This window comes from Gouania willdenowi, chromosome 4 (genome assembly GCF_900634775.1).
Source record: "Gouania willdenowi chromosome 4, fGouWil2.1, whole genome shotgun sequence".
Lineage (NCBI taxonomy): Eukaryota > Metazoa > Chordata > Actinopteri > Blenniiformes > Gobiesocidae > Gouania > Gouania willdenowi.
Window position 1 is genome coordinate 36,485,357 of NC_041047.1, and position 27,963 is coordinate 36,513,319.

The 27,963-nt window shown below is 37.2% G+C and overlaps 1 protein-coding gene across 2 annotated transcripts; it reads right to left on the reverse strand.

Annotated features, from left to right (window-relative positions):
- lmo4b (LIM domain only 4b) lies at positions 1 to 27,466 on the reverse strand. 2 transcript variants are annotated; one of them, XM_028445272.1, is made up of 5 exons: positions 27,055 to 27,466; positions 24,211 to 24,448; positions 9,919 to 10,015; positions 4,892 to 5,047; positions 1 to 905 (listed from the first exon to the last, which is right to left on the reverse strand). In XM_028445272.1, the coding sequence occupies exons 2-5, from the start codon at positions 24,441 to 24,443 to the stop codon at positions 897 to 899; spliced, it is 495 nt and encodes a 164-aa protein (XP_028301073.1). In that variant the 5' UTR covers positions 24,444 to 24,448; positions 27,055 to 27,466; the 3' UTR covers positions 1 to 896. The 2 variants fall into 2 exon arrangements, with proteins under 2 accessions (XP_028301073.1, XP_028301074.1); XM_028445273.1 differs by lacking the exon at positions 27,055 to 27,466 and adding an exon at positions 24,526 to 25,422.
- Positions 27,467 to 27,963: the final 497 nt, after the last annotated feature.

Consider the following 27,963-nt stretch of genomic DNA (forward strand, 5'->3'; position numbering starts at 1 on the left):
TAAGTCGTCAGGATTGTTTTATTATTTAAATACACCATACTGGAGCAAATGTCTCAGAAAATATCACAAATAAATTTTCTCTTTTAATCAGCATTTTACATGTAGGGGACGATCTCTACAGAACCAACGATGAGCAGGTTTCTGCCACAGGTTTCAGGAGTGTTTTAAGGGGGGAGGGAGGGTAACTGGGAGGAGCCACGCCTGGACGACATTTACATGCAAACTGTACATACATGGTAGTTTTACAAATACACCGAGAAAGTGTTCATGATTTCCACAAAATGCCACAGATTTTTTTCCAAACCCCAACTTTTCCTTTATATTCATATATATTTACTGTATTTATACCACCAAAAAAAAAAAAAAAAAAAATAGAAACGCATTCCCCTTATAGACAACACTGAAAATAATATAGAAAGTGGGAACACCATGTTGCTGGGGGAGGGGGGGGGCTTAGGATAGAAAAAGGAAAAATTAAAAAAGTTTTTTTTTTCCACAAAAAGTCTGGAAACATTTGTGCAGAACAAAAGAAAAAGGCTCGCGTTTCCAAAAGCCCGTCTCACGTCGTTTAATCTTCTCCTTTTCCAAAGAGTCTGAATAACTTTTATCTTCTTATTTCATCCCTTTAAATGTCACAGAGTCTCGGCGTGTCGATTCAGGTGCAGTAAGTGCAAGTGTCCGCCCACATGTGAGGGGAAAAAAGCTAAAGGTGTGAGGGTTGCAAAAACAAAAAGTCAGTTTACTGGTGACAGTGGAGATTCCTTTAGGGTCGAGTAGCACAAAGAAAAACAGAGGAAAAAAGAAGCCCAGGGTGTTCTGATCCACGCCGTCTCCAGTGACAATGAGAAAAGGTGTAAAATGAAGGCACACATCCAGATTCCCACGTGGATTCCCATCTAACACACCTGAATAGTGGAGGGGAGGGGGAGCAGGGCAAGAAGAAAATCAAAGATTTAAAAAGAGAGCAGATATTGAATCCGTGTATATCTTTGTACCGTTCAATTTTTGGTTATTCAGTTTTCAAACCAAATCAAAATAACAAATAAACAGTGTGGTTATTTTGTTTTACTAAATAAAAACAGAAATACAGAAGAAAAAACAAACAGATAAGCAGCGTTTTCCTGTTTTAAAATTAAATCTTGTTACATCTGTGTGATATTTGGATATTTAAGGGAAACTATGGACACACAGAGGGGACACACAGGGGGGCAGACTTTAACTCCGGACAAAATAGGAACAATGCATAAGTCACATTACTGATGAACTGGTGAATTATAAAGTTATCAATACATAAAAAAAAAAAAATGGATGTTACGTAAAACATGCACATATGTGATTAAAGCAACCAGAGGTGGCGTAATTAATCTACTGGTGCTCCCCTTTTTTTGTGATTAACTTCCGTGTGTGTTAACGGCTGCCATTAGTGGCTCAAGGTATTATAACGTGCAAAATAAATATTTTTATTGCCCTTAAAATAGCTGTAATTGTTTTTGCAAAAGTCTCAAAAGGTAGAAGTTCTAACGTCTATTGTTCCTCACACATACACGAGCAGGAGACCAATGACATTTTTCATTTTTCTATATTTCTCTCTAGGTTTTAAGTCAGAAAAACAAAATAACCACCCCATTTATTTGTTATTTTTATTTGGTTTTAAAATAGACTAACCAACAAATTATCAAAGACCAAATTAAAATATTAATGAAAAACGCCAAACAGGACCAGAACTGAAGTCCACTGAATCTCAGAACACTAGGACTGTTTAAGAGTTATTTCAGCAAAACATAAAAATAAAAAATAGTAATTTTGCAAAAACAATTACAGCTTTTTTGAGGGCAGTAAAAAATGTTAATTTTGCACGTTATAATACCTTGAGCCACTAGCGGCAGCCGTCAACACACACGGAAGTTGATCGCAAGAAATGAGGAGCACCAGCAGATTCATTACACCACCTCTGGTTCCATTAATCACATATCATGTGCATGTTTTTACGTAAAGTTCATATTTTTTGGTCTGGTTTTTTATTACGTATTAATAATGTTTCTATTCACCAGTTCATCAGTAATGCGACTTATGCGTTGCTCCTTCTTTTGTCCGGTAGTTAAAGTCCGCCCCCCTGTGCGTCCCCTCTGTGTGGTGAGATTAAAACATGAAGCTCTCGTCCATAGTTTCCCTTAAATATCCAAATATCACACAAACAGAACAAGATTGAATTTAAAAACAGAAAAACGCTGCTGGTCTGTTTTGGTTTTAAGTCAGTAAAACTAAATAACCACAGTGTTTATTTGCTATTTTGACTTGCTTTTAAAACACAAAAACCCAAGAACGAACAGTACAGGGATTATATTGAGCCATCATTAACAGAAATCGAATTACGGCGCGTCACCACCGTTTCACCCCCCGATTAATCAACGTTTCCACCAGCGCTGCTGCTTTAATTTATTGATCAACCAGCCTTTGAAAAACATCTGCCGTCCCCATTTACTTTGCATTAGTGTAAAAGTGCATTGGCTCTGGTGTAATTAGAGGAAACGCTCCAACGTCACTGCAGGAGGTGTGTGAGTCCTTCTGAAAAGAGACAATTATCAGACTTCAACTTCTCCTTCTTTCTTTCTTCTTTTGTTTACTTTGGTTCTTCTTGATTCTAAAGGCTGATTTACTTTTCCCTTTCATCCCTCCAATCACTCGCTGGGCTCGAGGTGTATCAGTAATTGCAAACTGCTACTCGGGGGCTAATTAAAGTGAGTGACGCTGGGAGGGGTCTCACTCCCCTGGGTCAGAGCGGCTCGGTGTGAGAGCCACGTAATTTGTCTGCTCTGAACAAAGAGATTAGGACCAAGCTGGGAGGAAAAGCCTCATAAATGAGCGTCAAATGTCCCGCGTAGCGATAGCGAACAACACCGATTATTAGACGACAAAAATCAAACACAATCAGAACCATGGTCAGCTCGTAAAAACGCTGTGACTGATTCATTTTCTCCTCGGCTGAAGACTCACTCGGTTCTGACATCTGTTGAAGTAGGGCTGGGCGATACAGGCCATAACTCATATCGATATTTTTATATTTTAATTTTTTTTATGTGAAAAATGCCACACATGCACATTTATAAAAAGCTACACAATATGAGCCACAATTGGCTGTTTCTCCTCTAAGGGACAGCACATGTGAGTGAGTTCCGTAGTGTGTCTTATTTAGGGGGAGGTCTGGGATTTTCTGTATTTTTGTGTATTTCTGGCACATTTATTAACAACCAGCTGCACAAAATGTATAACAATTGTCTTTTTCTCCTCAAAGGGACAGCACGTGTGAGTGAGTTCCGTAGGGTGGCTTGTTTAGATGAAGGTCTGGGTTAGGACGCACTCAGATATCCATCCAACTGTGCTTTTCATGCTCTTCTGATAAGTAGAGACAGCAATGACTCCTAAAATAAGTATTTTATTACAAAATAAGCTATAAAATAAAAAATATATGTATTATTGTAGGCGATAATGTAATTTCCTATATCGTCAAAATAGAAATGTCAATATATTTTAAAGTCATTGTGTATTTTTGTGGTCGAATTGTTCATTTTTGTAGTAGTTTTGTGTGTTTCTGGACTAAGTTTTTGTGTTTTTAAGATAAAATAAAAAATATATCATTATAGGTGATATTGTAATTTCTATGTTGAAGCTAAACTCAAACGTCCTCACTCTGCTGGTGCTGAAGCCTGTTTATTTAATAACTCTCTCTCTGCTATAATTAAAGCATCGCAGCCAATATTCAGATTGTGTTTTAGCATCAATAATTCAGTAGTTTTACTACAATTGATGTTAGCGAATAAATAAACAATGAGGCCTCATATTTACTACAGCGGCTGTGGCGTGTGTGTGTGTGTGTGTGTGTGTGTGTGTGTGTGTGTGTGTGTGTGTGTGTGTGTGTGTGTGTGTGTGTGTGTGTGCGTGGACGGACTTAAATAGACATTTAAAATTAAGCTAGATAATGGAACGGCTTTCAATTTAAATATGCAGAGCTTTGAAAGCTGCGAGGGTTGATTTGTAAAGTGACAACAAGCCTTTAAAAGGCCCCGTGACGTACGGAGAGGAAGAGGAGGAGGGCTTAATGGAGTCGTACCTCTCCTCCTCCTCTCACAGAAGCACTTAAGGTGAAACGCATGTTGCTAACAATGTGATTCCTCTGAGTCGCTGCAAACAGAGCTCGTATCTACGAGGTGTCGATAGAGACGCTTGTTGTGAGGCAGAAATGATTCAATCTGAGGAGCAGCTGTTTGTTTCACTGGAGGAGGAGAAAACTAGGATGTTTAAGGTGTGTGTGTGTGTGTGTTCATAATATCTGTACAGATGATTCAAATGTCTTCAAGTCATGGTCGAGGTCAATTACAACTCAATTACCAAGTACGACGGCGTATTACAGCCACATTAAAATGAAAAAAAAAACGAGAATAAAGGCGTAATTTTAGTCCTAATATTTCAAGATTGAAGTTGTAATTTTATTATTCTTATTAGAATAAAGTTGTAATGCTTCAAGATTAAAATCAAAATATTTCGAGAATAAAATCGTAATTTTACGAGCATAAAGTTGTAATTTTACGAGCATAAAGTCGTAATTTTATTAGATTAAAGTCGGAATATTTCAAGATTAAAGACAAAATATTTAATGAGACTAAAACTGTAATTCTATTATATTAAAGTTGTAATATTTTGGGAATAAGGTCGTAATTTTATGAGAATATTCTCAAAATCTTATGACTTTAATCTTGAAATATTTCAATTTTATTAAGATACGACTTTATTCTCAAAATAGCTTAAACGTTACTCGCAAGAACCTGATGTCAACGTAAAAAATGTTGAACAAAAAGTACAGATGTTTTCCCACCATCACTGGGGTCCTTCTTACCTTCTGATCAGGCAGTAGCGGGTTCGTCTGCAGTGAACTCAAATGGCCGTTGATGAGCGCCGTGGGTCTGTCGTGTTCACAGAACAGGCTGCCGTTGATGTAGTGGAACCGGTCTCCGGGAACAAGTCGGTTCCGGCACGTGGAACATGTGAAACACTGGAGGAGAGGAGAGAGAAAAACCAGTCACAACCTTTGGTACGGAGAGAAATTTATCCAAAAGTGACATTTTAAGCACCGTTGACAGATTTGAGATACTTTATGAATTCTAAAAGGTCAAATAACAAATCCACTCACTTCTTATTTCATCTTTCAAATTCCAGATACTGGTTAACTGTTTTTGGTCATTTTTGTGTTATTTTTATACATTTTCAGGACATACTTTTCTGATGTAATGGTTTTTATATTTTTGTTATGTTACTAATGAAATGCTAATTAATAACAATGAATTATAAGACACGGAGCTAAGCTACAATAGCCTCATGTAAAGGATTTTCAATATGAGCGAGAGGTGAAATAACCCAAAGTTGGGGTCCAAAATAAAAAATAGACGACTCATAAAAAATTGTTTTATATCCAAATAAAGAGATAAAAACTTTCATACTATAAATTATAACAAATCAAATCAGATTCTCTTACATTCCCACATGCAGTTATGGGCCAATGAAAATAGTAAAAAAAAAAAAAAGCATTATTTTCATATTTCCAGAGCGTGTGATCCTAGAACAAATGCATATATGTGATTAATCATTAGTGATGTGAACAGTCTATGTTCATAGCTCTAAGCTGATCACAATACAGGGAGCTGATACATATGCTAAGTAGTTTATTGAAGGACCAAACATGTTCCAGACTTTCAGGATTTTTTGAGACCAAAGTGCGTCGGCCATTTGTTAAAATTACATTAAACGACCCTTTTTAGCAATATAGAGAGACATTCATTTATACATAAAATGGGTAAAAATGGAATAATATATATTATATGTAATATATTAAATTTGGTAAAGAATAGCAAAGAAAATTATAAATGGGAAATAAAAGTTTTTAATCTCAAGTCATAATTATATCAATAGTTCTTCTCATGTATGAAAGATCTTTGCATACATCTGCCATCTACAAACATACTAACGCTGTGCTGCAAATGTCATTAACGTACTACTCACACCAACACACGACTCAAACAGTTAGAACGCTGCTCTCTGCCTGTGCTACTATTAAAACAGTTAAAGTTTTACAGAGCTCATCACAGATTTAAAGTGTCCAACATTAGCAGGAAAGAAATGGTAGAAAATCTTTTTAAAAATGTATTTAGAAAAAGGCAAAAGTCAACCAAGTAAGTCACACTCCCTTTCGGTTTCTGGCCGAAAACACTTTTGTCATCGAAACAGGCTGTTGTGATGACGTGAGCAAACACCGCGGTCAGTGTGCGCGCTTATCTGGAAATGGACCAACTTCTCTGTGGACTCTCAGAGCAGCTGTATTTCAATACATCCAAGAACTAATGCCTCCTCTAAGCAGAGGTTGAGACAGAGCATGTGTGTGTTTCATGTTTCTGTGTTACATCCACACTGTAGTTACGTGTAGCATAGAACTGGACGGTATGACAAAAAATGCATATCACGGTATATTTCAAAATTCAAGGTATATGATGTTTTTTTTCATGCATAGTCAGGTGTTCACAGCGTTTTCTACTGGTTGGGAGAGGAATTACTGCAGTAGATTGACATAGGATGGTCTATTTTACTGTCATGATGAGTAAATATTGTAGAATAATTCCACACTAGTAGTAATACAAGTTTGCAACAGCAGCCCAATGGCCCTTTGCCGTGCTAGCTTAGCTTTAGCATTGACTTGATTTCTAGCTTTAAATGCTGCATACTCAGTGGTGTAGTGGTTTCTTATGGTAAATAAGGTAGCGTTTGGTTTGGAGCTCCACCACAACTTATTTCAGCGTTATAGGAATTACAAATGCTCTCTTTTTGTGTATTACTGCCGAACTGTTGACATGCTAAGCTACCCGAGCCTCTGTGTCCGTGAGTGTTGTTCTCCTGTAGCAGAGGCATGCGCACACAGGCACATGCAGCTTCATAGCTTTCAATTGTGTCTTTCTGATCCATTTACACGTATGATTTACACCACAACTAACACCAGAGCGCTACTCTTTACCTTCCTATTTAGAAATGCAACGTTGAAAAGGGGCCGGTCTGAAACGTGGCACAGCGTAGCGTTCCGAAAGTTGTGTAATCAAATACACCGGTACGGTGAAACTAAATACCGGTATTCTGTATGAACCGGTGTACTGCCCAGCCCTAGTTTGGTGCTCCGTCAACATGAACCACATGGCAGTCTGACACATGGCTGAGCATCAGTAGCATGGATCTGATTTCAGTCCGTTAGCGCACGTTTCACAGAGATCCTCTGATCTTCATCTCGACGGTACTTGGTCTGCGTTATAAAGATCATTGCTTGGATGGGATTAAACGCACACAGAGCAGGAAAAAAAAGCAGAGCTCACAGAGTCACTAGCTGGGTTTCCATTACAGATTTTCGCAAAATAAAAGCAACATTTCTAATTTTCAAGTGTAATTGTGCTTTGAATGTGTTTACATTGAAGGTTGTTTCGGGGAGGAGCTTCACCACTCACGTGAAATCTCATCCCAGGAGACTTCGCTGCAGAAAGACGGAAGCTCCAAACCTCCTTAAAACACTTCGGTTGTTGTTTCACGTCTAATGTGTCTAATGCTAAGAGATGTCCTGGTCTCCTCTTCTGTTCACATGTGCCGCGCCATGTTTTCTCAGAGAGAATTGGTCATGTGACCAGGTATGTCACATCCTGTGATGTGTATTTGCACTTTTGCGACACATTTCAATATCGAAACGTCTGAAATTCCTCCTCATGAAAGCATAAAAACTTGTTTGAGTGCTTTTTCAAAATTCAGGTGTTTCCATGACCATATTTAGATTTTGTGTTTCCAAGGCTAATGGAAAAACAGCTACTGAAATAAAGCAGAGAAGCTGATCTTCATTATTTTCTTTCAGTTTTCTCATTTTCTGCTTCAGCTAAGAATTTTCTACAACAATTTACGTAATGTAAATCGATAAGGCTGACATTAAGCTGTCATTATCTGCCATTAGCATGAATAAGGTGTCATTAAGGCTGTCATCATGTGACATTCAATAAATTGTGACACCTGTGGACCTATGTTGGCATTTTTTGGGTGAGGAGGAGGAATCTAGTGGGGTTAGGGTAGCGGACAATAATGACATCATGCTAATGAATTTTGGTGCATCCCTAGAAAACACAACATTTCAAACTTTTAATGTGTTTGGTTAAGTCTCGATATTTAAACTTTCTAATTCTTTATGTTGTGTTGCAAAACTTTTCCAGTTTGTAGCCATAAAATAAAAAAATAAGATAAAATACTTCAAGAGAAACATCTTAGTGAAAAGCAGTCAAAATGTATCATAACATTAGTTTGTCTTTCATTTAAAACCGTAGCTACAGTCGTGTTTGCCTTGATAGTAAAAAGGAAAAATGTTGTGCACTAATTAATCAGGTTTCATGATATTTAAAGCTTGAATACATTTGTATTTGGTGTTTTCCTTTATGGTTTCTAAAACTAAAATACTAATACTTTAAAGCCAATACCTTCACAATGTTACACAGCCTTAATTTGACTTTCTTGCTTTAAGATAACTAGTACAGTGCCTGTCTGAAGTATGTATTCATATAGTGGGAGGAGCTTAAATAGAGATGTCAATTATGGCCAAATGAGTATGTGTTTGAAGGTTGGATGTACAAAGATGTACATACTCTGTTCTCTGTAGTGTAATAAAGGGGTTTATTTGTGGGTGCAAAGTAAAATAGTGTGTGATTCCACTGGTTTAATTCTATGGGACATGAACATGATAAAGGTTTGGTTTTTTTTTTTTTTACAAATTTTTTCGTTCCTTGTATTTTTCTGTAATGTGTTTTTTGGAATCATTATGTCTAATTTTCTATCTTTCTGTTGTCTTTTTGTGCATTTTTTTGTATAATTAGTGTTTTTTATTGCTATTGTGGTGAGATTCTGGAGTCATTGTGTATTTCTGTATCTTTTTTGGTGTAGTTTTGTGCACTTCTGTTTTCATTTTGTGTATTTCTTTTGTATAAATATTTAGTTTGGTGTATTTTGAGTCATTTTCATATTTTTGTTGTCAGTTGATGTATTTTTCTGTAATGTATGTTTTTTGGAGTAATTTTGTATATTTGTGTGCATTTCTGTTGTCGTTTTGTGTACATTTTGTATAAATATTGTTTAGTTTTTTTGTTTTATTTTACTCATTTAGTATATTTTTATTATAAATACTTATTAATAAGTGTGTGTCTCTCTCTCTCTCTACCTGGTTGCTGTGTGGGACTCTATCTCCTCTGTTGGTTCTCTCTCACACAGGTACGCGGCATCACACGCGCGCATGCACATACTCAAATGCAGGAACTAACTTCCGGGAACTCTTCCGTTGTTGTAACTCGCTCTGTGTGCGTTCAGCGTGTACATCCAAGGTGTGCAATTGGTTATATAGCACACGGTGAAAATATCAGCATTTATAATGGCGTAACCGCGGAGACATTTGCGTTTCTCGCCGTAAGCTTTCAACACAGACACGGCCATTGCCCGTCAATAACTTCTGGGTCCAGTCCATCCGGTCTAAACAGCAAACGGTCAAACAAACATGAAAATAAACGTTTTGAAACATCTTCTTCTCTCTCACTCGTGTGCCTGCAGTCCGTGTCTGCTTGGCTGGGTGTGCAGCGATTGGCTCTGGCCGCACTTGGTGAGGAGCTCGTGCTTTCACTCGAGCACAAACTTGAATGTGCCGTCCGGACAAAAAATAATTAAAATAAACATTTTGAAATCACCAAATAAGTCCAAAATAACGGATGCACACACTCGGGCTATGTAGAAGCTGTTTAAAAAGTTTCAGGTCGAACAGACACCGCATCGGGGAGAAATTCGCTACACACACACACGTCAAAGGAGGAGTTTTACCTTGAGATGGTACACGTTGCCCTGTGCCCTCATCACGAGCTCACTGGCTGGAATAGACTGACCACAGGCGCTGCACGCTCCACTGTTGCCAAATAATCTGAGAAAAACAAGGAGAGAAACGAGCGTTAGTGGATGTGTGTGTTGATGATTCAGGTAAACATGATCGACTGTGGCGTCTAAAGCATGTAAACTGAAAAGAAAACCAGCAAAACCAGAGTTTGTTGAGAAAACAAAACATCACAATAACAGCTACAGCAGTGGTTCTCGAACTTTATGTACAACTACTACATTTTGCTCAGAATTCTGTGTAAAAACAACTATAGATCATAATGATGGAATGAATAAGTGATAACACATTTTAGTAAATCACAGTAGAAAAGATTTATTTCTATAGTTATTATCATTTCCCTCCTGATGTGGAACCAACACTGACTCATGTTTTAATCAACATCATTCTATCATTTTGTGTGTTTTTGCAATTACTTAAATGTTTTTGGTGTTGTTTTGTATGTTTCTCTGTCATTTTTGTGTATTTCATAGTGATTTCGTTGTGTATTTTTCTCCTATTTAGTGTGTCTGTTATTTTTGCGTGTTTTTGGTAATACTAAGTATTTTTTTCTCTCTTATTGTGTGTGTTTTTGGTGTCATTTGGTTGTTTCTCTTATTTTGTGAGTTGCTGGTAATATTGGCATGATTATCATTTCTAACTACAAATAAACATAATAAAACCCCATATTTTTAATGTTTTTATTTGTTAATTTACCTCTCTCTCTCTCGTACCCCCTGTAGTGCCACTGCGTACCCCGAGGGGTACACGTACTCCCATTTGAGAAACACTGAGCTAGAAAATAGAATCCAGTAGTACTAAAAACTGTGGATTACACTCACACCACATTTTTTGTGGCTTAATAATAACCTGGAACATAAGCAGTCAGTAGCCAAGAAGGATTTGATTGTAGAGGGAGGCTGGCGGTGGGGGGTGGGGGATGTACGTATGGGGACGTATGGCTTTAGCCATTAGGACTGGTGTGAGCGCTCCGTCAGTGCCGCGTTTCCATTAGAAACCCTGTAGCTACTCAGGTTGATATATAATGTGCATGGGTTAACCTTTTCAATCATGGTGTCAACACTTTAGATTTGCTTCTGCTCATCTCTTTCGTCCCTAACCTTCTCCCCCCCCTCTCTCTCTCCTCCCGCCTCTTGATAATGAAATGCTTGCTCCAGCTTCCCCTTCTATCTTCCTTCTGAGTCCACAATTTAGATTACTTCATCTCGGTGAGCAGCAAACTGAATGAAATTTCGATTTGAGCGGAAAGTAATTTACTGGGATCTGGACCCATTTGTCATCATATCTCACCGGGTGTTTGCTCTATCACTGCACTTTTCCTAAGCAATCAAATAAGACCACGGCATTTGACATGCTCCGCAGAGAAGGGGGGGGGGGGGGGGGGGGAGGAAAAAAAGGACGGGGGAGTGGTTTCACTGATGTGTGTGTGTGTGTATCAGATAAAGTTGTCTGGCTTTGAAAGAAATCACAGAAACAACACGAAACAAAAGGTTCTTTTCTTTTTAGGCTGAACTACTGGACTCTAAAGCCCTCACTTTGTTCTTCTTCTTCTTCTTGTGTACACTAGTTAAAATCACTACTCCTTTGTTATTTTGAGAACGAATCGGGCTGAAATTTGGTAGCTATAATCTATGAATGTGTACGCATAGACGCTCGGAGCCCAACTTTTGATTTGGGGCCCCCAAAGAAAAACAAAACAAAAGTCATTTTCTGATTTATTTGCGAGTCAAATATTGCGACCGTTGGTGGTAACGAATCGTTGACGCATACCAACATATGAAGGAGGCCCATTACTCCGTATGTGCCACGGGGGCTCCGTTAATGCTCGTTGAATCGGGCTGTAATTTGACATGGATTTTCTAAGAGCAGATGTCAAGAGACTTTTTTTTTTCTTTAGTTATTTGACTGAATTCTCGGGAACGTGGGACATGCTTTTCGGCGCGGAGACGTTTCGCAGGCCCAGCCGTAGTTCATCCAAACTTGTTTTTAACAATTTTACCTTTTTTCTGCAACTACACCAAACTACCATATGTTAACCTGTTTTCTTTGCTTTTTCTTGCTCCAATTTCTGCCACTTCACCATCAAATTTAATTGTCTTTTCAGCACTTATAAACCCTTTCCACCACTTTTCCACCTAATGTCAAATATGATAACCCATTAATGTCACTTTTAACCTCTTTTCACCATATTTCATGCTTATTTTTGCCAATTTAACCACATTTATGAGATGCCACGCCCATTACTTGCCGGTTTAAACTAATTGTTCCAATACTGACACTTTGAAACCTTTTTACCAAGTTCTCAATTTGTTTTTCCACTTTAATTAGCAACTTTTAACCAATTTCTGTGGTTCATAAATTCAGAATTTCACGACCTTTTCCACTGTTTTTGGTCATGTTATTTGGCCATTTTATTTCTGGCTAAAACAAGGATTTCCATCTTTAAGATGACTGATGGCCCAAATATCAGATAAAGTTGTCTGGCTTTGAACGAAATCACAGAAACAACACAAAAAACAAAAGGCTCTTTTCTTTTTTCTATTTGCATTATACCAAGGGTTCGCAACCTTGGAGTCAGGACCCCATTAAGAGTCGCAAGACACTAATAGGGGGTCCCCAGAGGCCTTCAAGAAACTAGGAATATTTTTTTTATGAATTGTTGCCTATTTTTCCTTATTTTTTACCCTTTTTCTGCAACTACACAAAACTCACCATATTCTAACCTATTTTTATCACTTATTCTTGCCATATCTTTGGTCTTTTTAATGCATTTTTGCTACATTGTTGCCCTTTCTCACACTTCTACATCACATTTGGAGCTGAGAGAAATACAAAACCTGGATTCTTTTAAAGCTAAATTGAAAACATTTTAAGAAGGCTTTTAAATTGTTAATGCTGTTTTTTGTAGCACTCTGAGATTCCCTGAATGAAAATGTACAACTATTATTATTATTATTATACATTTTAATGCCTTTTCTGGCACTTATATAAACCCTTTCCACCACTTTTCCACCTAATGTCACATATGTTGACCCATATTGTCACTTTTACCCTCTTTTCTAACATTTTTCATGCTTATTTTTTGCCAATTTAACCACATTCACAATTTACCAGTTTAAACTAAATGTTCCAATGACACTTTGAACCCTTTTTACCACTTTTTCTGTCTGTTTTTGTCAACTCTAATTTGCAACTTTTAACCAATTTTGGTGGTTTTTAAAATCTCATTTCACCACCTTTTCCACCAGTTTTAACCCATTTTATTTCTAATTAAAACAAAGACTTACATCTTTAAGATGACTATACAGTATTAGGGGTGCAGTGATTGCAATTTTCTGGCTGATGTCTATTTTTTTAATATACCAGAATACACCTTGAATGTTCCAATCTTATTTTATTGTAAAACACTGAACAATATCCATGAATTATTATATCAGTTCAGGTTACACTACAGACCTGTTTGGAGCTCTTTACCAAAAATAAGTGCACAATAATATTTTGGTTGTACAAATAAAGGCAATCACAAGGTTTGAGGTAAAGAACAAATGTCCAAATACAGCAGCTTTGTTGATATTTAAATGTAAAAATATTAATCTAAAAATAACTTGCAACAGCTTTCAGGATAAAAGCTCCTAAAAGTCAAACATTCTACAAAAATAAGAAATTACCATAGTGGTATCTTTTTCTTGTCTTATCTTTTTTCCATTTTCCTCCTAGTCGCTTTGCAGCGGCCCACTGGCTCTTTGCTCCAGCTAGCTTTAGCATTAGCATTAGCGTGATTGCTTTCTTCAAATGCTGCATACTCAGCGGTGTGGTGGTTTTTGAAATGGTGAATGAGGTAGAGTTTTGTTTGCAACTCCATCAACATCAACACAAATTACAAATTGCGATCCTTTGCTCCCTTTCCTGTGTAAAAACCGCCACACTACAGATATGCTAAGCTAACCGTGCGTCCGTAACTGTTGTTGTTATCCCGTGAAACAGATGAATGCACACGCACGAGCATGACCTGGTGGGCGGGGCCTGTCGGTCATCGCACAGCAGAAGGGCACAGTGGCTTATGACTGAAAAGATTGGTTTCATATACAAGACCACAATAATCAGGGAGATCGGTGTATCCTTATATTCTACGGCCCTAATATCAGATAACGTTGTCTGGCTTTGACAGAAATCACAAAAATAACACAAAAAGGAAATAAAAGCTCTTTGTTTAGACGCGAGCGATTCCATGAAAACTATTTGAGAAATTTACGTCGACATGAAGCAACATTATGAATGTCAGAAGTTAGTAGTAAACAGACAGACAAAGTCCAAGCTTTTCATACAAAAAGAACGATTGGGGGGGGGGGGGGGGGGGGGGGGGGGGGGGGGGGGTGTGTTCAGCCTGGGCTGGAGCTAATTTTGTCTCGCCGTCGTTTGGAGAGACTCCATCAAAACTCAATTTCAGAAACTAATTAACTGGAGACTGTCGTCCTAACGCTGCCAACTCTGCGTTCACTACAAGTATGATGATAGAGATGGAGAATGAACATACATGTCCTGTTTGTGAGATGACGTGAACGTTTCCGTGCGAACGTTACACTCCCAACACTCCAAGTTTGCTCAAATAGAAAATGTGTTTGGCTTTGATTTGTCCCTCAGACGGGGGGGGGGGGGGGGGGGGTAGCCTCTAATCTTTTGTCACAGAGCGGCGCTCGTAACCAGGTTAATTATTTTAATGGGGGGGGGAACCAGAGTCTTTTAGGTGCTTAATTAAGATGCTGTTTAAGTTTGAACTTGGACTATAAAGGCCCTCCTGTCAGTGAACAACAGCGCGGAGGTGAAGTCATGCATAATCAAGGCCAATGAATTCTGAACTGTAATGACACGTCTGGTTTCTGCTTTTTAACGCTGAAAATTAATCAGTTCAACCCTTGTTTCTTAATAGGTACGGAAGAGGATTAGGGCCAGATTTGGGCAAATTAAGAATAAAGTTGAAATGTCGAGAATAAAGTTGAAATATGCTTATAAAAGTTGAAAGTTCGCTAATAAAGTCAAATCTACAGAAGATGACGAAGGCCAATTCACCAAATGACAACAATCATCAGATTGTGGTTGTGTATCAATGAATGAGTTAAACTATAATTCAAAGTTGGGTTTAATAACAAAAAGATTTTCTCTTTTATCTCATAAACACAGTGTTGTAATGTCTTTAAAGACTTTGAAGAGATATTGATAAAAACGTAATGTGTTCAGAAGTAAAAACCAGTAAAATTATGAAGAGGTGGAACATTCAGTTTGTCTGTGGTTATTGAGGAACTACGGAAACACATTAGGACCAGTTTGGATGGAGACTGATGGAGTATATGGTGAATTGGCCCTAATCAGCTTCTGTAGATTTGACTTTATTAGTAAACATTACACTTTTATCACCATGTTGTGTTTTGGGTTTATTTTCAAAATTTCAACTTTAAACTCATCTTTGACTTTAATGTCAACATTTCAACTTTAATCTCAATTTTTCGACTTTGATCTCAACATTATATTTCAACTTTAATCTCACCATTTCAAGTTCAATCTCGACATTTCAATTTCATTCTAAACTTTAATCTTGACATTTCGACTTTATTCATGAAATTTTCACGTAATTCTCAACATTATATTTCAACTTTAATCTTGACATTTCAACTTTGATCTCGTCTTTTCAACTTTAATCTCAACACTTTGACTTTAATTATTTTGACTGTATTCTTGATTTGTACAGAATTATTTTCTCCATTATAATTGTCCCTAATCCTCTTGCAAAAACAGTGATGGTTTGATCTGTTATTTTTTCCTGGTGTAGTGAGCGTATAATAAATAAACATCACATTACGAGGACGTGTCCGTCGTCCTATTCAGGTGACGATGACAGGATTTAATTTCAGCGCTGACTGTTGGTGAAATCCAGCATGGCGTGCTGCTGGTAAATGCAGAGCTCATTCATTCACTGAGGCCTTTTGAGTGGGGTAAAATTACCCCCCCACCCCCACAACAATGATTTCTGCAACACAGTCCATTAAAAATGCCTCTCTACATCAGCAGCCAAAGCACCTTAAAAGCACTAGGCCATATTGATACTGGGGCAGGGCTTTGCACAATGGCAAGAGCTGGGGGGGGGGGGGGGGGGGGGGGGGGGGGGGCTTTTTGTGGTGTGTGCCTGCATGTGTTTTGGAAGGAGGAGCAGTTGGTGATGGGTGGGTAGGTGTGTGTGTGTGTGTGTGTGTGTGTGTGTGTGTGTGTGTGTGGGGGGGGGGTCGTCCAAATTACACTTGGTTAATTCAGAGTAACAGATCTGGCCCCAAGTGAATATAAGGCCTTGAATTAATTTTGTTACGACAAATCAAGATAAACGTTCCACCTAAATTGCGTGCGATTTAATTAACTTTTTTTCAGATCCCAATTTTTCCGCCTCCGTTCCCTCTGCTCGGCCCCTAATAGTTTACATTCTCTGGTGCTGTCATAGTGGGCCGGCTTTAAAGTGATATTAAATAACCAAACTATTAGAATTACCTGTTAATTTTGATAGTAGGTGAGTTGTTTTTGTTTTTTTTTTTGTGTATTTTTCTGTATACCTTGTTTTTTTGAGTCATTTAGTGTATATTGTTGTCCTTTTGTGTCTTTTTATGTCTTTTTGTTGTCCTTTTGTTGTCTTTTTATGTCCTTTTGTGTATTTTTAGCAAATTTATTAAACAGCTGCACGTTATGCACCACATTTGGCTTTTCTTCCCTCTAAGGTACAGCAGAGTTCTGTAGTGGGGATTGTTTATATCTATATATTTTGGAGTCATTCCATGTCATTTTGTTGTTGAATTGTTTAGATTTGTGTGTTTATGGAGTAACTTGTGTTTTTCTTGCATTTTTGCCACATTTTTTTAACAAATAGCTGCACAATATGTGACACAAATCAAGATAAACGTTAACGCCTAAATTGCGTGCCATTTAATTAATTTTTATGCCTCCTTTCCCTCTGCTCCGCCCCTAACAGTTTAAATTCTCTGGTGCTGTCATAGCGCTGGAGTGGGCCGGCTTTAAAGTGATATTAAATAACCAACTATTAGATTTACCTCACACGTTCTATTGGAGAAGTGCCATTTAATTACCTCGGCTTATTCAATTGAGGGGGGGACGACATTGATCTGAATGCACCAGTAAATTAATTCTCCCTCCACCAGCAGCAGAATTAATATAATATCACCTTCAGATTAAAACATGATCCTTTTCAGCAAACCTAACTTTGGCTCGGAGTTAAAGCTTCTGTGTGTTATAGAGCGTTTTATTCTTTTTGTACTTTAATCTCAACATTGTATTTCAACTGTATTATCGAAATTTTTATTTAAATCTCTAAAATTTTAACTTTAATCTCGTTTTTGAGTTTCTATTCAAAATTCGACTTTAATCTTCGCATTATATTTCACCTATATTCTCAAAATTTCAATGATAATCTCGATATTTTGACTTAAATCTTGACATATTTCAACTTTATTCTTGAAATTCTAACTTTATTCTTGACATTTCAAATTTTCATCTCAAAATTTCAATTTGAATCTTAAAATTTGAACTTTAATCTCAACATTATATTTTATACTTTATTCTGAAAATTTGAACTTTATTCTCAACATTATAGTGATCTGAATGCACCAGTAAATGAATTCTGCCTCCACCAGCAGCAGAATTAATATAATATCACCTTCAGATTAAAACAACACGATCCTCCTCAGTAAACATAACTTTGGCTCAGAGTTAAAGCTTCTGTGCATTAGAGCGTTGGCGTGGAAACGCCACAGCCAATGATTTGGTGTAATCCCATTTTCAACATTCAGCTCCAGATCAATCAGAGAGGCATTACTCTTATCAGTTTGTCTGATTTAGAAATGCAGGCTGAGCTATAAAAAAAAAAAAAAAAAAAAAAAAAAAAATTAGAAAATACAAGTATGTTGTCATAAGTGTGTTTAGCACTTTGTTCCAAATCCGATCCTGTCCCTTTAAGCTGAAGGGGAAAATACTGCACAAATGGCCTTCACAATAATCCGCTTCTCTATCTCATCTCTTTCTCTCTCTCTCTCTCTCTCTCTCGCTCTCAAAAGCCAATTTGGTTAATTAAATGTTTTGTTTGCAGTGTGGCTCTCATTCATTTCGGACACGTCATTGGGAGCGGATACAAGCCAGGGACCAGATCTCATTAGATAAAACCCATCAGGACTAAAGGAAATGGAAAGGGGGGGGGACTATAATTAAAGCATTTAATTGTGTAGACTCACTGTCAGATGTTTCCCCCCCCCCTCCCCATTCTCACTCCAATCATTATCTCTACAACGATCACATGGTTCCATAATGTGCGTTTTTAGCTCCTCTAGCCTTGCATGCTCTTATTACAAGTGGAAAAAGTGTATTCACATTAATTCCCCCCCCCCCCCCCCCCCCCCCCCCACCCAATCCAATTTTAATTATGTTGTAGTCCCATTATGAATGGAGTACCCCATTGACTTCACAAGCCTGTCTTTTAGCAGACAAGGGCTCACACGCACTTTACATTTGGAGTTATTCGCTCACATTTGGAAGGCGGAGATGAGTACGGTTCTCATTTTTACACAAACAATAAATAAACCAGATGTAACACATGAATGTTAAACATTAGCTGGAGCTTTCCGCAGTTCTCTGAACTTTCCATCCACTGGGCAATATATCGAGATTCAAGATATAACCAGTTTTCTATTTTGGCGATATAGAAAATTTCAATATCACCTATAACGATACATTTTTTTTTTATTTTATAGCATATTTCGTATTAAAATACTTGTTTTAGGAGTAGTTTCTTTCTTTACTTCTCAGAACAGTAGGAAAAGCTTAGTTAGATGATCAATGAGTGCGTTCTAAACAAGCAACACTAAAGAACTCACTCACACGTGCTGTCCCTGATGATGATAAATGTGGCAGAAATACACAAAAGGACAACAAAAATGCAGAAAACAACAACAAAAATGCACAAAGGGACAACAATTTTACAACAAATGCCTTGAAAAAACACAAGGTATAAAGAAAAACACAAAAGAACAACAAAAATACACAAAAGGACAACAATACAGAAAATGGAAAGAAAAAGCTGAAAAACACAAAAACTTACTTCAAAAACACACAAAACTACTACAAAATTAAACAATTAGACAACAAAAATACACAGAATGACTCCAAAATATATCGAGTTTTCTACTTTGACAATATAGAAAATTACAATATTGCTTATGACAATGTATTTTTATTTTATAGCCTATTTTGTATTAAAATAGTCATTTCTTTCTCTACATCTCACAACAACATTAAAAGCTCAGTTAGATGATCCTCAGAGGCGTCTAATGATCGCTTTGATGTGTCCTTATGAGTTCTTTCACATCAAAGTAATCAGCAGATGCCCCTGAGAAAGACTGACTGTTGGCAGTGGAAACATGTCAGGAGATCAAAGTAAACTTCCTGAAAAAAGTTTTATGAATAAATAAAATATTAACACTATTATTTTTTTTAAAAGAAGACAAAATTAACTTGCTGGAATTATGAAACAAAGCAGAAAGTAGAGCTGGGCGATAAGGAGCAAAATGTCTGGATATTTTTAACTCAAAGTTTCACCAGAAATAAAAGTTCTGGTTTAAATTTGCTGATGAAAAATACCACACAGGAACATTTATTAACAAACAGCTCCACAATATGCACCACTTTAGTCTTTTTCTCCTCTAAGGGACAGCACGTGCGAGTGTGGCTTGTTTACATTTATATATTTTGGCATCATTCTGTGTATTTTTGTTGTCCTTTTTTCTATTTCTCTTTAAACATTATGGGTTTTTTAGTCATGTGTGTATTTCTGGCACATTTATTAAGAAACAGCTGCACATTATGCACTAGGGCTGAAACAATTCCTCGAATTGTTTGATTACTGAAATGAGTCGAGTCAAAATTCTCTCGACTCAATGCTTCGTTTAAGCCACTTTCGCTAAAATGGGGACGGAAACCGACAGAGGCAAGCGACAGGGAGAGCAAAGAAAACGACGTAAACTGTTGAAACTGTGGAACCATAATAAACTAAATATGACGCAAAACACAGTACAATGTGTGTACTGCTTTCCATAACAGCACTTCTTTAATGCTAGCACACCTGAGCCAAAAGCATCCACTGTACGCATCAAGCCTGCCGAGCGGCCCCAACAGGTAGGTCTAACGTTCATGTCAGACTGAAGTATTTAATTTAGATCAGTGATTGTTGCTAGTGTAGATTACGACATGTAAAGAACACACATGTAGCTGAATAATGGCTGATTAACAGGGGAAGCATGTTTAGGGGCCACATGGCGAAGCATTATGTGAAAAAGTGTGGTTAGAAAATTACACAGAAAATAAAATGCTACAGTTACTTAATGCTTCATTCACATTATTATTCTGATTATGCAACGCACACTCTTTCGCCCCGCCAGCCCCGCACACACACTGTATTTATAATAAAAATATACTAAATGAGTAAAATAAAACTAAAAAAGAAACAATATTTATACAAAAAGTAAACAAAAAGGCTCCAGAAATGCACAAAATGACTTAAAAAAAACATGTATTACAGAAAAAATACACCAACAATAAAAAAATATGAAAATTAGTACAAAAAAACCACAACACTTAGTATTTCTACAAAAAATAAACAAAAGTACACCAAAATTACACAAAATGACTCCAGAATCACACTAAAAAAAACAATTATACAAAAAATTCACAAAGACCACTGAAAGATACAAAACTACACTACTCCAAAAAAACATACATTACAGAAATACACCAAACGAAAAAAAATATGAGTTAAAAAACCCACAAACTAAACCAAACTTATTCAAAAAATGTTAAATAAATGCTAAATATGGACAAAGCTGCATTAATTAGCATAGAGATTTACTTATGAGCGTTTTTTTAAATTTGTTGTACAAATCAATGGTTTTTTAGTACATCATGGCGGAGCATGGAAAGCTTTGTCCGACAGGTCCCTCTTGCACCGTGGAGGAAGCTGCAGGTCTTACCAGATGGATAATAGCAGTGGCTACACCTGTTTTACTTTGTTTTAATTATGATAAACTTAAGGAAAATGGTTGTATATATATTTATAGTGCAACATTTCTGTAAATAAGTGTCAACATACCAATGTAAACAAACAAGTTTCTCCAATCGTACTTTCTATAAACAAAAAATAGGGTATTTCTTACCAGTGACACCAGTATAGTGCAATATTCTAGTAAACAATATATTGGTTCCTTCAAAAAGCTGAAAAAGTTTTGAAAAAAAAAAAAAAGATACTTAGCACGAGCATATCGATAATCGATCGTTGGAAAAATTATTGTGCTATATCGCCGTATCGAGATATCGTCAGACTCCTAACACGGACATGTGACTAGTTGTGGTCAGTGTGTGTTAAGCAGAGCCACTGTGCAGTACACACTGTTTTACTCTCCTCTCATTCATGTTAAATTGATTGACAATGTTTCGTTAATTCCTGCAGTAGATAAATTCTTCATTTCTTCAGTGACAGATATCATAATTTATCGTGGAGGAATTTTCCCACAAAATATATTGATTATCGCTGTATCATGATAATATCGGGAAAAGGGAAAAATATTGAGACATCATATCGCAAAGTACCTGGCGGATACCCAGCCCTACTAAACTTCATCATTATATGTGTTAAAAAACGTGACCAAAAACCCAGTTTCAACTGTCAGCGGTGAACGCGCTGAGTGTGGGCTCGTGTGTGTGATGGGTGGAGAATGAGCAGGGAGATGTGATTGGTTAAAAAAAAAAACCTCTTTTTTCATTGGTTGAAGTTTTTACAGGTTTACAGCTGCTACACATGATGGATTTTACACATAAGATCTTGATTTCTGTCAGGACATCGTCAATTTCGACCAAAAACTTAAAAACATGGTTCCCACACTTTTTTCACAGTGATTTTTCAAAACTTCTCTAAAATATTTTACCAAATTTCCATCACTTAGTTTCGAACCGCTACGATCTATTCAAGACCATTAGAGCGCTAAAATGGGCGGGCCTTTCCAGTGTACTTGTGTAACAGAGGTCTGACTCCATCACTTATCTATCATAGCATCGTACAATGGAGCAATTGCATTTCACACCTATTTTGCATATTTTTTTTAAATAACGATGCATCAGCTATTGAATGTAACATCTAACTAAGTGCTAAGATGTTTAATTATAAGATTACAATTTCTATTAGCAGACATTAACAGTATTAACAGTGATGTCCAACACACGGTGTTAAGGTTAAAGGACTTGGTTAACAGCCCATAGTAATAGCAAAGGTTGGATTTTAAACATTAAAATAAAATAGGCTATATTTCCAAAACAATTAAATTATTCCATGACTTTTCAAAACTGGAAAATCGGTACAGGAATTTCATGAGCGTGGGGACCCTGTATAGGGCCCTATAAAATCCGCGTTAATGGAATCGACCAATAAAAACATTTAAACGCAGAAATGGATAAAATCGGCATGAAACGCCGTCACCACGGTGCAAAGAACGTTTTCATGGAGAAATGTTTCCGGGGACCGCTTATTAGGCGCGCCACCCTCTCTCCTCCTGTCCTGGCTGCATTAAAGTCATCTTAAACCACCACAAACACCCTCTAAAACAACGCAAATCATCACTGACTGCTAACTACAGATGAACTTTGCAGTGTTTGGTGTAGCGCAGCAGCGCTCTGTGAAACGTGATCAGCTTTAATCATCTTCACCTGCTCAGTGTTTGAACTGTTATGTCTGGAACTAAGAATAACTCAGTCCGTGTTGTCTTTTGTTCTTTTTAATCCAGCTTTTTGTCCATGTCTCATAAGTACACATTCACAGTCAGCTAGCTACCTCAAGTACAACCGTTTTAGTGGCAACTTCCGGTTTACAAAATAAAAGTCCGTTGGAGCAACAGTATTAGAATGATACATTCTAACATCTCATCAAAGCTACAGTAAAATGCATGTTGAAATAATGAATTAATTAAAAAAATAACTAATGAAACACAATAATGAAAACAAAGTTTATACTTGATTTTTTTTTTTTTTTAATTAAGCAATGAAAAATGTAATATTTTTTCTATTTCGAGAGTGCATGGCTTATTAGAAAGGACATTGTTTTGTTTTGTTGTTTTCCTAAAAAAGATGTTTTGTTTTTTAACTTCAGTGTATTACATGGTGTTACTTTCGTCCTGACTATGGGAGACAAAAGTAACAAAGTGCAACATCTAGTCAACGTCAAATTCCACATTCCACAGAAGATAGGATCATTTAAATTAGGTTAATTTAAACTAAGTTGATCAGAACTTAATCATTAAACCTGATCAGATTCAGTACATCATTGATCCCTGAGAGGAAATCAGGTGATATCAATGCTGTTCTCATACATCTTTATATAACATATAAATAATTAAAAAGGAGAAGTCAGAATAATCCATGACACTACAATTTATATCTACCTTTTACTTGTGTGTACTTTATTTTTGACATACATTTTTGTTTAATTAAGAAGTTTTTTTTTTTTATTTATTATTATTTATTTTGTTTTAAAAGTAATATTTTTTTTTTAAAAAATGATAAATATTTCTAAAAAAACAGAATTTAAAAAATTTATGTGGAAAATATAGAATTTAGAAAAAAAATGAAACGGAATTTGGAAAAAAGAAAACAGATTTTATAGGGCCCTACCTGTAAAAAGTGCATCTGGAGAAAATTACCTACCTTACCTTTAAGTTGTATTTCACTGTTTCAGGGTGATGAATATGTCGTATGACTGACATACGTTCAATCATCTAACGTTTGGTAGATTTTGAAATTGTTTCTCACTGAAAATGCCAGTAGGCTAATTAATCAAATAAATAGAGTTCTAATTCTGAATAAGACATTTTCTTGTGTGCGTACAGATTATTATAATGTTTTAATAGATATTAATTCTCTACAGGATAGGTAAAATTCAGAGACACATTTCAATGTAGGGCTACATTGTATATGACATTACATTATTATGTTTTTAATTGTGCAGGAGTGGGGGTACATGGCTTTAGGTTGTTAAATATCTGAAGGGGGTACAGGACTGTTTAAAGTTTAAGAACCACTGCGTTCCATGATGTCCAACTAGTGTTTATACACATTCAACAGGACATCCAGCCGTTTCCTCTCACCTGATGTAGTCGTTTCTACAGAGGATCATTCCACTTTTGGTGTAGCACGACGTTCCGATCTCTCCCAGCTGAGCCTGGCAGCAGGAGCACTTGAGACAGCGGCTGTGCCAGTAGCTGTCCATGGTGTAGAGCAGGAAACGGTCTGCGATCTTTCCTCCGCAGCCCGCGCAACGCTTCCACGACATGGAGCTGGTTCCCACGGGCGGCTGGCTGTTGCCTCCGGGATTCACCATCGTCTCTAAAACCACATCAACAACAGACGGTCACTGGGCTGTTGTGCTTTGAATGATGGAGTCTGGGTTCAGAATAACACACGTGTCTCCACGACGATGGATGAAATCCAGCTTCTTTAACATATCGATGCATCCTCAGCTCAATAGAATGAGGAACCAATGGAACGTCTCGCTCTGCTACAGTCGACCATGAGTCATTCAGTGAGTTAATCTGCCTTTGATCTCTGTCTCATCCCCTGTGCTGGTTATTATTACTGGAGCTCATGATAAATAAAACACAGTAGGGATTAACCAACAATTATACATCAGTGATTTTTTTAAATCAAGATCTCGTGAAAACTTTGATCTCATTCTCAACATTCCGACTTTATTCTCCACACATTTTGACTTTATTCTCCACATATTTCTACTTTAATCTTGACCTTTTGACTTTATTCTCAAACTTTTGACTTTATTCTTGACATTTTAACTTGATTCTCAACAAATCCTGACATTTCAACTTTATTCTCCACATAATTCGACTTGAATCCTGACATTTTGACTTGATTCGACATACTTTAAGTTTATTCTCGACATAGTTTGACTTTATTTTCGACATTTTGACTTTATTCTCTACATATTTTGACTTTAATGATGACATTTGGACTTTATTCTCCACATATTTTGGCTTTAATCTTGAAGTTTCAACTTGATTCTCAACATTTTTCAACTATAATCTTGTTTTTCGACCTTGAAAACTCTTCAATCTGCAGCTGATTGATTAATCAATACACAATAATTCAAAGTGCTGGCATGGAGCACGTTGAATCTGTGTTTTTTTCCATTACGGGAATCTTCTAAACCAAACTGAAGGTCGGCGGATAATTACCAATATAAAAATGTGATGTTGCTTAAGTGTAATAATAACTGCCCACGTCTTTAACAGCTTTAAAGTGGAGCTGGATCCGTTTAGTCGGGTAGACATGGCTGGATAAAGCAAGAAAAAAAAAAAAAAAACTAAAAATCTTTGTTGAAAGGTAGGTAGGCTAATTAGAGATGGAATAGAGAGAAGCGTGGAGGTGGTGTGTGTGTGTGTGTGGTGGGGGGTTATACACAGAGGGAAGCATTCAGTAAGCCCATTAGCGATGGCTCTTAGGGACAAACCACAGCAGTACCTCTCGGTGCTGATTAAATCTGAACGGAGATGAATCAAAAAGTGACTCCCAGGATAATCAAGACAGGCCCTTCGTCAAGTTACGTTCAGGGTTATTTTCTTCCTCTTCTTCATCTTCATCAGAGAGGGAGAGAACAGGAGACTAGTGGGGAAGGCATGGGCGGCTTTTAACTTAAATGGGTTAACTCAAGTAATTACACGGGTGGGCAATTTAGGCGAGGCAGCAGAAAAGAAAGGCACATACCAGGCAAGCTTGGACCAAAAAAGCCCACAAAAGCGTTGTGTAATGGCCAACAAACACGCTACTGATCTGATAATAATAACATGTCCTACGACTTCTTCTACATATCACAATTAAACAGAACACATGCAAAAAGACTGAGTTCACTGTAGGGCTGGGCAATGTATCGCGTTTTCTATTTTGGCGACACAGAAAATGACAATATGGACCATATTGCTGCTATCGCTACTCCTCAGAACAGCATGAAAAGCTCAGTTAGATGGATTTCTGAGTGCTTCCTAACCCCAGTCCTCCCCCTAAACAAGCCACACTACAGAACTCACTCACACGTGCTGTCACTTACATGAAAAAAAAGCCAAAAGTGGAACATATCGTGCAGCTGTTTGTTAATAAATGTGTCTGAAACACACAAAAGGACAACAAAAATACAGAAAAAAGCCAGTAAAACACAAAAAATTACTCCCAAAAACACAAAACTACTACAAAAATAAACAAATATATATATATATATATATATATATATATATATATATATATATATATATATATATATATATATATATATATATATATGTTGCATAGCTTGGTTTGTATTAAAGTACTTATTTTAGAAGTTGCTTGTTTAGCTAAAAATCTCAGTTAGATGATCACTGAGTGAGTCCTAAACAAGCCACACTACAGAACTCACTCACACATGCTGTCCCATAGAGGAGAAAAAGCCAAAAGTGGAACATAATGTGCAGCTGTTTGTTAATAACAGTGCATGTGAGGCATATTTTCATCAGCAAATTTCACCCAGAATTGTCTTTCTGGTCAGACTTTATAGAGATTTATATCGGATATCGACATTTTGAGAAGAAATATGATATAAGCTATGGTACATTGCCCAGCCCCAGTCAATACGCAGACTTTCCCCAAAGCAAGCCACGCTACAAAGCTCACTCACATGTGCTGTCCCTTAGAGAGGAAAAAGTCAAAAGTGGACCATATTGTGCAGCTGTAAGTTAATAAATGTGCCTGTGTGGTATTTTTTCAATCAGCCAATTTAACCCAGAATTGTGTTTTATTTGAATTAAGATTCATATCGAGATATTTATGTCGTTATTTTGAGGGAAAAAAATTATCGACATATAAGTTTTGGTCTATATCGCCCAGCCCTAGACTTCGTCACGGTTTAAAGTAAAGCTTCTTAAAGGCTAAAGCCTTCAACCACCCACCTTGTTGCTCTTTCCTGAACGTAATGGCGTTAAAAGTTGACAGTTTCAGAGATAAAAAAAAAAGAGCAGGTCAAAATAAAGAATAAAAATGTGAAGAAGAAGAAGAAGAAGCGGACGAAGAAGAAGAAGAACCGCGACGCCTCCGGTCACGCGCGGGCAGCCCGTCCCCGGTGCTGTGCGCGCGGCGTCAGCTGCAGGAAATGGAGTTCTGGGATAGTATTTCCACCAGGAAAACGCTTCACCACCGCCGCTGCTGCTGCTTTAAGTGCTCATGTCTGTTGCGGAGGTAAAAACAAGTCCGTTCCCAGCATGCCGTAGCGGTCCTGCGGTGGTAATGACGGGTTTTCAGGGCTTCTGTCCAGGTCCGCCCGTGTCCGGGTCTCTCTACATGTGTTGCTGACAGGAAGAAAACCTCCACTTAAAAACACCCTCTTAGCCTGGATGACGTAGGCGCCGCCGCAGCCAATCAGCGCACGGTTCACAAAGGCAAACAACAATCCAGGCCAATCAGAGAGAAGGGGCGGAACCCTGGGACGTGGAGACTGTAGAGCAGCTAACACACAAGCTAGCGACTCCAAAACATTATTAAAGTGTCTGATTTGATCAAACTTAGTATCTGCTTTAATGGCACATAATAGTGCTGGGAAATACATCGATATTTTCTATATTGGCGGTATAGAAAATGACAATATCTTATTTTGTATTAAAATACTGGTTTTAAGAGTTGCTGTTTTCTCTACTTCTCAAAACAACATGAAAAGCTCAGTTAGATGATCACTGAGTGAGATCTAAACAAACCACACAACAGAACTCACTCACACGTGCTGTCCCTGAGAGGAGAAAAAGCCAAAAGGGGTGCATATTGTGCAGCTGTTTAATAAATGTGCCAGAAATAGACATAAAGGACAA